Source organism: Carcharhinus amblyrhynchos, chromosome 2 (genome assembly GCF_965287045.1).
Source record: "Carcharhinus amblyrhynchos chromosome 2, sCarAmb.v2.hapA, whole genome shotgun sequence".
Lineage (NCBI taxonomy): Eukaryota > Metazoa > Chordata > Chondrichthyes > Carcharhiniformes > Carcharhinidae > Carcharhinus > Carcharhinus amblyrhynchos.
This window is the reverse complement of record NC_137325.1, coordinates 45,893,034-45,905,097: the sequence shown is the minus strand read 5'-3', so window position 1 is coordinate 45,905,097 and position 12,064 is coordinate 45,893,034. Positions and strand designations below refer to the sequence as shown.

The following is a 12,064-nucleotide window of genomic DNA, read 5'->3' as shown; positions in this document are numbered from 1 at the left end:
AGCGAGATACTTTGCATCACCTGCTTAATATTTCAAAGGATGGAGTCTTCCATTTGGCATAATGGAATAACTATATGGAAATAGGACGTCGACACGAAAGTCTGGCTTAGGGCATTCATAGCGTGGTGAAAGAAAAATGAGTTGTTGAACTGCTGGTATATTACTAAGAAATGTGTGCACCCAGATACACAAGAGTGGGCTGAGAGATAGGAACATATTTTCAGAGGTCTGCTGGATCGAGAAAGCGTCTGATAACTCATCTTTTCCCATGAATTTCAAAATTAAGGAAGCTTTTTTGGAAGGTTAAATAAATCACATGTCGTTTGTATATTAAAGAATTGTTTTACAAGTTTGCTAGACACTTTTAGGTTTAGCTTGGTTTCATTATACAGTATAACCCAACTAATGAAAATGCATTTTTTCCAAACGATATAGCCTATTCATAAAAAATTATATGAGTACATTATACAAGAATTCAAATATCAATTTGATATTAAATAAAGTGCATTACAAATCAATTTCTTTCAATACGCTACATGAGGTGCCGGACTATACTTGTCATTGCCGGTTATGTTTACACTGTACATTTGCATCTCATGTCAAACATTCTCTGGTGCACATACCCTGAGGGGCTTTACACAGCCTTCAGCTCTTGGGTGTACCATGTTGAGAAGCTTTAGACAGCGACTTTTTCCCTTTGAGCATTTGTGGTCGCTGCTCCAAGAGTTAGTGCGTCCCTCAGCACTTTATTCTGAACCTTGGATAATCCTGCCGACAAGCATACATGACCCAGCCGAAATTAAAAGGGCCTTTCACAGTCTTAGTATGTCCACAGCCCTTTCGGGCCAATGAAGCAATAAATAATGAGCTGCAAGGGACCAGGTAGCCAGGTTTACGTAATGTTATCTAGATAAAACTTATTTCAATAGTTTAAAAAGCTGTAAATACTATTGTATTCTATGTTTGTTATAATTTCGTACCAAGTAATGTCAAATGATAAAACGTACAATGGGTCTTTCACTGTCTAATTTTGGAAACTAGAAGGTAATAAATTAGTGACCTTTTACTGTGTATTACATAATGTTACAGAGGACCATTTTAACGATAGTCTTTCTCTCTAAAAGTAAATATTTATTCAGCTTTAGTGTTGACACACTTCACTGCGATGCGATAATGGTCCATTATTCAAATTTTCAACTATTCTATTTCAGTTTCACTAACTCAACAGATGAAAATTATAGTTTATTGTCTTCTGTTCTATTTTTTCTGACTGATGTAATTTTTTACGGAAAGTTTGAAAGAACTGCGAGTTCAATCTTGACGAAGTAAGGAACACTCAAATATTTTGGCACGCCATTCATGTATAATCGACTTCAAAATCAATGTTCCTTATATGACTGGCCGAAACTTCATCCGACTAGTCGTTCAAGAAAAAAAAGTGACATGATACAGTTGCTAAAACGTCTCATGTTTCATAATGCTAATATTAACAATATAAATTACATGAACTGCAAAATCACAGAACAAGTAACTGCATTTGCAACTTTAATTTGCATCTTATTTACACACCGACAAATCTGTCAGCGTTAATCTCTGAAATAAACTGGTTGATTCAACTAACTGGTGAACTTGAGTGAGATTGTTGTGACAGAACAACATTGATTAATTTTTTTTAGAAATACCCCCTCGGAAATAGTGTTGAGTCTTGCTATGTAATAGCATTTAATGTTAATAACCGTTTTGCTGCAGGTGATATGTACTCAGCGCATATTCCGGGGAAAAAGTATTTTTTTTAACTTAGTTGCAGTTGCACTGGATTTCATTGGCTCCAATATTCACAAGCGGCTTGCATTTAACCTCGAGGCGCGCCAGATATCCTTCTTCGAGCGCCCTCTCCCCACTGTTTCAGTCAGTATAGTCTCTACTTCGATCCAAGCTTTTATGAGCTGAAATCTGATCATCAAAACAGTGGAGAATTATGTATTTAAGTACTAGTATCTTAACCGTGACTGCAATAGAGAGTCGTGTAGCTTCTTGTTAAGTTTTACAATCGTTTGAACCTAAATTTAATAGTAAAGGAAATTAAGGGATTAAAGAAGTGTTTTTCGCTCAAACGTGAAAATATGCGGCGATTTCATGTTCACACTCTGGCATATTGGCATTATACTGGGACTCAACGCACAATATGAAAGGACTGAACACAAAATATTCACCGAGCAACAAGTTGGCTTGCAAATCCGCTCGATGGTTTGGGCTGAGATCGACTCTTTCTTTGGTGATGTGTATTAGAAAATACTCATTAATGTACGATCTGAGCCCATCTATAATCGGTCGAGCTTTTTTTTAAACCCTGTGTTTCAGAAAGTAAGAGAGGACCCCCCACGTGTGCCTAAATCAACACGAGCAAGCCACTTCCAATTAAATGGATAGAGCTGCAACTATCTATATATTTTCTTAAAGAATCGTGGAGATTTGGAAGAAGTGCTTCAAATGTTTAAAGTAGTGAGAATTCCAACTTCGAAATTTCCGGTTCCCCTCACAAAGTCATTTCTCAAATCCCAACTCTGCGCTGCAAATTGTAAATGTGAAAGCAGGGAAGTGCATCGATGGTCAAACCCTTGCTGCCCAGATCTCCACATATTCGAAACACACAAAGAATCAAACCAAAGTGACAGAATCATTCTGATTTCAACAACAAAGACTGAACAGCAACACAAAAAAAAAACTGCAATTGAACACAAAGTATTCTTCATTGAATCAGCGAGTTGATCTGAGGATTGTATCTGCCATCTGATAGTTGGCACGACTGAAAAAAGTTCATATTTTTCCAAAACGGCGAAAAGGGATTTTTCACTGAAGTTCTGGTAGGGATTGTTTAACAGATAACATTGCAGAACATAAATGTAGACGCATAGGAAGGAAGCAAACGTGCATATCTATAGAATAAGTTACTCTTTCTATACGAAAATAATGCCACTCTTGGGGGAAAAAAGTTTTGTTGCTAGTATTTGAATTGCAAACTACTGTACAACTCACTTAATGATAACACAGAAAAGTTTAAAACAATACTGACGCGACTGATTGTATTTCTATTTCCTACAGAACGTCGTTCGCACGTTGCAAGTTATGCAGGCAACAGTTTAGCTTTGGTAGCAATGGGAGTCCAGAAAGAGGCATGGCTTAAACACAATAAAACCTATCTCTGGCTCGTGCCGGCTAAAGCCCTGGCTAGGAATGTCCACCCTTCACTGACAGTGTTAATTAATTGAAGAGAAAATGAAAGAGCGGGTGAATCTAAAGCTGCGGCGGCTGGGGTCTCACCTATTTATTCCCCTGCTCTCCTCAATATTCTCGAAAGGGATTCTGTTCTTATGCAAAACATTATTTAAAATTCACTCTGAACACGAGCCACTTCCGAGCGCAGGATGGCGGCTAGACCGATGTGAGTTATCTTAAATAATGTTGCGTTGGCAAATGTGATTTTTTTTTTCACATTGTACTGGCGGCAGATGTGGCGACTGGAATGTCGAAATGGCTAACGGTATCTCTACTGAGGGTCGTACCAGAAGGAGAGGAAAACAGAAGTGAATTGATTTCCCGGTTACAAAACTGTTTTCATTTTAACGATGTGATAATGGCCAGGGCTGTGAATTAATACAATCTAATGCGAGGGGAGGCGATTTCCAACGGGACAGGGGCTGCTGTCATTTGCAAGTGTAGGTCCCAAGGGGATGCATGGAGGGTTTACTAATCTCGATTGTAATTGTATGTGTTAGTTGTCTTGATTGCAAATACACACGTCGTGTATGGATGACGGATTGTATTTAAATAGGAGAAGAAAACGGGAAGACGGGGGAGCTGTTTAAAATCGTGGTGTCTTGCAGATGCTTATGCCGACACCTCCGTGCTTAACATATTCAAAAACATAAGCGAATGTCTCAGGTGACATGTTGGTCTGCCAGTAATACGTCGGACACTTTGCAATTATTATAATGAAAACAATGAAACGGTGAGTGCTGTTAAAGAAAATCATGACAGCAGAATTAGAATGTTCAATTGTCGCGTATAATGCTGTTAGCTGCAGGTAAAGACTCCAGTAAAGATTCTCTTCCCGTTTTATTATTGTGTTGTTGGATACTTGCTTTCAACTAAGAGAATTGCCCCCTTTGCGAGTGGCGGTAATTAGATCAAATCGCTTTATTCTCTGCGTATTGCATATAATCCATTTAGTAATGATCCTCTCAGTGAGCCATACAGATTGGCTGCCGGTTTATGAAACTGACTATTAGTTGACTGGTAACCTTAAAGACGCAAACATTAGAATTATAGTGCGTCGCTCTCCCTGGGTAAATGCAAGGCACACTGCAGGCAATCAAAGTCAGTCAAACACAAGTTTTGCGTTCTCGCAAGCTAGAATTAGAAGCATGACAGCTCTCCAAAAAAAATATCGGGGCCAGGATGAAGTAATTATATCAAAAATAACATTTCAATATGTGACTAGTTTTTTTCCCCTCACATATGTCTCGAGATATTTCACCTTGAAAAAGTTCTCACAACATACAAGTGCTTAGATTTCACATCAGCTTTGCACACCAGTAGAAGTCGGTCTGCTTGAGATAACGTCAGTGGTAATATATTTAGCTTTTCAGTGACTCCTTTAGAATCCAATCTGCATTAAAAAAAACAAAAGCTGCTGAAGTGTTTCGGTAGGTAACTTGGCAGTCGGTTTTAACGTTAGCACGATCCGCTTCTTGAAGATCACGACCTCTCAGTGAGTGCGATCTGCGCATAAGCCATCAGCTCCCTCTCATTGCAACCTCACTGCTCCCACTGCCAAGTTCAAACTGCTTGGACACATTCCCTCATTTGACCCTTTAAGCTGGCGCGGGCTGGAGACGCATTCCTCTGATTTTACCGCCTGTTTGGTTCAAGTTCGTTAAAACCTGCCCCAGAGCTAGGCAGCCAACGCTTCTGGTCTATTTCTCGTCTTTTGCTCTTATCATTTCCTAATATACTCCGGCGTTCTGCAATTGAAAGACCCCCCCTCCCCATCCCCCCTTCAAGCTGATATCTCTTAACTAATTTCCAAGACCCTTTAAACGCCCCAACCTTCTCTATCGGCGGAGACGCAATTAGTCTTTCGAACAATCTTAAACAAACATTTAACGTCAGCTTATCCCGCATAATTTCCACACACGTCAATCTAAATTCATTTTTTATTTATAATCTCCCATTATTCCAGGCGAATTGGAATTCTAATATTGCTCCTCGAATTTAAAGAACAGTTTATCATTATCGTGGTGCAAAATCTCAGCACTCTGAAAGGTTCTCTGATAACACTCTGTGAAGACAGAATATATTGTACAATCCTAAAGCGGCGATTTAATTCCTCATTTATCTGAAAAATATCTGAGATATATATATACATAATTAAAGATAGGCCCCAAATGTCACTTAGTCACAGGAATAGCCAGTGGATGATGGCATTGTTTACCAAGAAACCTGCCTTGAAAGGGGGAAAGCGGACGTGCAAAATAAAACGAAAGGCACGGATGATACATTAATCAGAGTTTAACTGTAACAAAAGACACTAAAAGAAATCTATTGATGCCGAATGTGAAAATGCGACTGCCCTGTCCATTTTAGTTACCTGCCATATTGTGCACGCTTTATTTAGCAAAGTCGAACTTGAAGCTTTGTATTGGATGGTGCGCTGGCTCCCACCCCCCCCCCCCCCACCCCGCCACTTTAAATGAATCAGTTGAGTTACACTCTAGAAGAGACGCCAGTTATTGTCTGATTACCCCGATCGAGCAAAGGGGCCAGTGGAGAAACGGTGGTCGAGCAAGCGAATGGCAGGAGGGTAGGAAAGTGAAGCAAGCGCTGGCAAGCAGAAACGGTTAGACTGACAGTGAAAGGGAGAGAGAGAGAAACGGGAGCAAATAAAGGAGGAAGGGCGAGAGTGGTGTGGAATAAGACGCACGGTACACAAATAAAACAGAGAAAGAGGCGAGAATGGAACAATCTTGCCTGGTTTACATGAAGCAAGGGGAATGGTGAAGCTAAGGTAAGAGGGAGGGAGGGGGAGAGGAATGAATGGGAGAATGAGGGGATATGGAAAGTGGCCGCTGGCTGCTTAAAGCTTCCCTCAACAACCCTGAGCTGGGGAGGCCGGAGGGGGCGGGGCAGTGCTATGTAAATAGGATGATCTGATTGACAGGCGCTGCCCGCCGCCGCTCTATCTAACTAGAACTCAGCAGCAGCGCTTAGCAAAAGCACTCAGCCTGTAGAACAGTTCCTGCAGCTCCATGCAGACACCTTCCTAACCCAGCACTCAGCCAACTCAGGGGGCGGGGGGGCGGGTGGGGGAAAGCTCAGCTATATGCTGCTTCTCCAGTAACAATCGAATTCTCTTTTCTCTCTTTCTGTCTTGTTTTGTTTCTTTTTTTTGGGTTAAAAAAATTTTATTTTTGGAAAGCAATGTCTTATCCTCAGGGTTATCTGTACCAGCCGGCGGGGTCGCTGGCTCTTTACTCGTGCCCGGCGTACAGTGCTTCAGCGCTGACCGCCCCAAGGAGCGACGAGCTGGGCAGAGCCTCGTCCGGCTCGGCGTTCAGTCCGTACGCGGGCTCGGCAGCATTCACAGCCCCCTCTACAGGCTTCAATAATCCGCTCCAGTACTCAACTGATCCCGCAACTGGATTCCCGTCCTACATGGTACGTCAATAAATTTCAACTGACTACATTTGCGGATATTGAGTTTTTTTTAACATTTATTTTTTTAATTTTTTGAAAAAAAAGATTTAATGGAGTTTGGTCTTGGAAAAATGTTTTGAATGTGTTGCTTGTTAAATACGAGATCGTACTAACACTAGGCAGCCGTCCCCATAATTGTGTTTTTATTTTTAGTCGGGGAAAAGCATGAACCGATTTGCTACAATAAAATAAACGTTGCTTTTCAAATGTCCAGGATAGTGAGGGGCGGAGGGGGGGGGGGGGGTGGTGGTGTGCTGTCGTAGCTAGACAAAACAAAAGTTTGATGGTTTTGTTTTGGAAAAGGACAGAATACAATCATTCGGGAGGGGAGTGGGGAGGGAAAAAGTGTACTTCTGCACAGGATCAGAGCGAAAAGATTCCTAATTTTCGGAAGTAACGCCGGATGGTGTTTGTATCGCCGTTTGCACATCCTAGTCAGAAAAGGTCAGCAGCTAGTGTGGCCTCAGAGTGCTGCTCAGCACCACTGAACACAGCTACAAAATAGCAATGTCCGTGCAACCCGCAATGGTCCCAAAGTCATTCTACTGGATTCATTGTTTGAAAGTTTGTTAAAGAGTTTGATAATAAGGCACGAGGGAGAGCCGCCGCCATTTTTCTGTGGCAGGAAAATAGAACTTTAAGAATGAAAATTAAAACATTTACAGCAGTATCATCTCTTATTCCAGGCTGCATGGAAGCTATTCTCACACAGTTGAAGTTTATTAAAATAGGATTTCAGCTGGCATAAATATTAAGCAGACCTAATAAGCAAACGAATTTAAAAAAATTATATTTCAAGTTGCAGCGATTAGGAAATTGGAATTTCAGTGCTGATCTACTGAAACGCTGAATGGATGTGTTGTATTTTTAGGGTTCCCCGTACGATGCTCACACTACAGGGATGGCTGGGACCCTCAGTTATCACCCCTACGGTAACGCTGCTTATCCTTACCAACTCAATGACCCGGCTTACAGGAAGAACGCCACCCGAGACGCCACAGCCACTCTCAAAGCCTGGCTGCAGGAGCACAGGAAGAACCCCTACCCCACCAAAGGAGAGAAGATCATGCTGGCCATCATCACCAAGATGACCCTGACCCAGGTCTCCACTTGGTTCGCCAACGCCAGGAGGAGACTCAAGAAAGAGAATAAAATGACCTGGGCTCCGAGGAACAAGAGCGAGGACGAGGAAGAGGAAGACTTGGGGGAAAGTGAAAGAAACAAGGAGGATTGTTTGAAGAAAAAACACGACCAGAACGAAACTTCAGCCGAGGATGAAGGTTTGTGATGTTGCAAAATGTCCTTTCCATCACTCGATAATATGCAGTGACGGCTGCCAAAATAGCATTTAATTAAAACAAATGTCGGGATCGATATCTGATGTATTCAAGCTTTGTGTGACTTATCAGGGCAACGCTATACTCGCTACTATCCATGCATACCGATTTAAGCAACATCGACATAATAGTGATCGTTTGTTTTTGGAGGGGCTCACTTTTTTGGAGGAGCAGTTGAGACTAAATTGTGGCTTTCAGACCACAAATATTGGATTAAATATTTCAGCGTTTAACAGGGCAAGTTGTCATTGCAGAGTACATTTTCTGCTTTATTTGGAGCTGAAAGGGAATTGAACAATTCCCAGTTAGCCACATTGTAATATGGCTGTTTGAAGAACACGGCACTCAGTTTCTGGCTAACCCTTAAAAATGCGCACTACTTTTATGTTTTGAGTGAAAGGATAGCGCCTAATTTGCGGGTGTTTTCTTTTCAATCGCCAATGCTTCTGAAAAAAGCTTTCCTCTATTGAGAGGTGTAACTTGGTGGTCTGTCTTATTTAACCGTAAGCTGTTCTTGTTTTATTCCAGGCATCAGTCTACACGTTGACACGTTGACTGACAGTTCATGTTCCCCCGAATGCGAAGGGGAGAAGGTGAGCAGAGTGGAAGACAACCTCTGCGAATCCGGATCCGAATCGAAGGAAAAATGTGACAATTGCATTGTTGATGATGATGTTGTTGATGATGATGATGATGGAAGCGATGAGGAGGAGGAGAGGGACCTTTCTCACAAAACCATAACTTCCTCGCCTCTCTCTAGGGTGGATGCCACACTCCTTAGCGTGCAAGAAGACGAGAGTTCGGGGAGTCGAAATAAAAACAGCTTGAGCAGTATCATCTCCTCAGCCTCACAGACTCAAGTCAGCAAGCCCAAACTCTGGTCTTTGGCAGAAATCGCCACCTCGGATATTAAACAGCAGATCGGACAGATTTGTTCTTCATCGCCGAACTCCTCTTCATCATCGTCTAGCTCAACCTATCCGGCCACTTCAATCCTTGGCAGGCCCATTTACTACACTTCACCCTTTTACACTAACTACACGAACTATGCCAACTTTAATCATCTGCAAAGCCAAGGCATTCTGCGGTATAGCACCAACGAGACTGTCTTAAATACTGCTTCCATACACAAACAGGGTACTGACTCTCTGAAAAATACGAGTTCCCAGCTAGAACAGCACTTCAGGGCCACGAACTACGACTCCAAAAAAGGTACGTGCTGATGCAAGCTTTCTGCTTACAAGAGACCTGCAGTGAAAAAGCAGGCCATTAACCATAGCAATCAACCGCCCCTAAACTGTAGCTACAGTACAAAGCTCCCACTGCAATTATTGTATATTTTAATTGCATATGTGCAAGGTATATGAAATATTTATTTCCCAAGACTGAAAATGTTTACTAGCAATAGTAGTCGGTAGGTCGATAGATATACATAGAGAGAGCTGTGACTAAATGATGGTTGTATTTTTTGACAGACCCCAGTGATGTCTGCACAGTAGGAGTGCAACCATATCTATAGATGTATAATCAGCAGTGCAAGTAAGTGATCATATGCAATGAAGCGTCTAAATTACATAGTTTAGAATCTAAGCAGTAAAAACAATGTACTGCAAAATGCGAAAACGAAATCACACAAATTAAATATTGGTCCAACTGCAAATTGCGTTAACTTATTTCATGCCATTATTTCTTAGTAACAATAGGGTTTATAATAATGATGGCCCACCTTGCCACAAACCCTGCAATATTTAACGTGTGCTTTCTGTGTCTCTGAAATTGTGACAGCTGTGTGCTTACAATTGAACGAGTTGCTTGACTGGGATTCTCTTTTATTTCCTTGGTCTGCAGGTAGGTGTCACAATTGCTTTGAAAATGTCAGCGAGCCACCCCCCAGCTATTAAGCAAAAAAATGTATATAATACCGGATCACATCTTGTGCCACTGTATAGAGAAGACCCACAGAGCACTATTTTAAATTCCACAGATGATGTTATTAAGAAAGCAAATCCCTGCAACATATCTGTGCATTTGTTGGTTTAATTATTATTCTGTATATGTGACTTTTGGAAAATAATGTCTCCTCAGGTTTTCTTCACTTGATCCGTTTATTTGCCACGTTCTAGGTGTAATGCGGCTTTATTGTAAAACTATTTGTAGATATACAGTAGAACAATGTGATTGAAGAACTTGAGTATCTGAAAAGTGGAAAACATTTGATATTTATTTTTGTAATGATGACATAAAGCTTCTCGTAATTTATGCAAGTTGTATTGCAATGGAATCTGAACATTTTGTAAATAAATCTGCTTGTTTTTTTGGAAACGTGATGACAGTTACAATCTGTTTGGTTGTTATAGGGACTCTTTGCTAATTTATATCTTAAATGTAAATAAAATTGACTAGTCTGCAACTGCAATTTCTTGGAAATGTTTGAATTATTTGGCAATTCCTCTTCAAGGGTTCATTTGACTTTGAAATATCTCATTCAGCTTTGGTTTTGGAAACTGAATTAAACTATCTTTAAACATGCGTTTGATATTTATTTCAATTCAAAAAATGCGATGAACTAGTTTGGATGTAGGCAGCCGGGGAACGATATCAAACAGTCGGCAACATTCCAATATCCAGCTTATTGAATATATAAATGGCAGACAAAAGCAGTAAGGCATTAAATATTTTAAAACGGCATTTTTCAATTTCTAGATCATAGATAGGCCGCCTTTATGAGGGATGTTTTTCGTTTTTTTTAAACTGCGCCTGCCATTTACCTGTCGTGTTAGATGATCAAATAGAGTGCAATTATATTCTACTTCCGTAAAATCGAAATACTGACAATGTTCCATTTTAAATGGTGTATGAAGATGCTGTATCCGAGCTCGCACAGTGTCTTAATGTGGTAGCTAGTCAACAAAAATTCTACTTGATGGAACATTGTTACATTTAAAACTTTAATTTGAATATGTGAAGCGCAATGGTAACATGATACAACATGCAGTAGAAGAGAATACATCCCGGGAAAACGGGGGCAACGGAAGGTTGAAAAACTGCAGGCCATCAGCAGGTTGCTTTGTTTTATCCAAAATCTGTTTTTTTTAAGGCCACAATTTATTCGATGGCACGGATCATTATGTTTAACTAAAAGCTAAAGATGTGCAATTAATTATTATAATTAGCGCACTTTCTAAAGGAACATAAATATCTAAAATTAGCAAATGCGACAAGCAGACGACCCTACAACAACGCCGTTGACTTCGCTGTAATCAATCTCAAAATATTTCAAAGGCCCCATGCATTTCACTGCATGGAATGAGTAATAATGTTATACTCTGCGTTTTTAAAAGGGGAGTATCAGATCCCAGTGGGAGAAATACTAGTTGCTGTTCCGTTTGGAGCGGCCAGTCGGGGTTCATTACGGAGTATATTCGACAATTTATAAAATCTTGTCTAAACATCTGCCATCTCAAATGCCTCAATCTGGCGGCTGAGGAGAAATTGCTTTAACAGGAGAAATTGACACGCAGGCTCTGATAGCTTCCCAAGTGACTTATTTCGCTCTGAAAATTGTTGGCGTTGGTCACTTCTCGTTAGCGAAGGGCATTTGAAAGTGATCCCCTGCAACACTTGAAGCCATCAGCCTTCAGGATGTTAAGTGTCTAATGACCCATTAATTGATCAAGCCTGATATACAGTACTTCTCTGATTCGGAAAGAGCGATAGCCTTTTTCTCTTGCCGTTTATCATTTATTAGAAGTGTATTTCTCCATCGCTTGACAAGAAGCAAGCATTGTTAAAGGTGCTATAAAGCATTAACAGTGTTTGACAACCCCTGCAATCATAATCAGAGCAAGATTATCTTCCTGTTTGAAGATTCTAATTTTAGTTAGCAGGTATAAACTATACGCTTTTCTAAAAAAAAACTTTGTTCCATCACTCTACAACCTCTCCGCTCCCTTTAATGGCCTACATTGTTA

The 12,064-nt window shown here is 40.6% G+C and overlaps 1 protein-coding gene and 1 long non-coding RNA gene across 3 annotated transcripts; one reads left to right on the top strand and one right to left on the bottom strand.

The window, feature by feature from the left end:
- Nucleotides 1-1,538: 1,538 nt before the first annotated feature.
- On the bottom strand, nt 1,539-5,727 carry LOC145360701 (uncharacterized). The gene is made up of 3 exons (XR_013889762.1): nt 5,651-5,727; nt 4,538-4,669; nt 1,539-1,953 (listed from the first exon to the last, which is right to left on the bottom strand). It is a non-coding gene; the product is annotated as an uncharacterized LOC145360701 (long non-coding RNA).
- A 35-nt stretch (nt 5,728-5,762) lies between these two features.
- Nucleotides 5,763-10,509, top strand: irx2a (iroquois homeobox 2a). Of its 2 annotated transcripts, none has more exons than XM_080205229.1 (5): nt 5,763-6,067; nt 7,628-8,036; nt 8,622-9,305; nt 9,569-9,632; nt 9,942-10,509. In XM_080205229.1, exons 2-4 carry the CDS (start codon nt 7,658-7,660, stop codon nt 9,610-9,612), a joined length of 1,107 nt encoding a protein of 368 aa, XP_080061355.1. In that variant the 5' UTR covers nt 5,763-6,067; nt 7,628-7,657; the 3' UTR covers nt 9,613-9,632; nt 9,942-10,509. The 2 variants fall into 2 exon arrangements, with proteins under 2 accessions (XP_080061355.1, XP_080061354.1); XM_080205228.1 differs by lacking the exon at nt 5,763-6,067 and adding an exon at nt 6,133-6,717.
- Nucleotides 10,510-12,064: the final 1,555 nt, after the last annotated feature.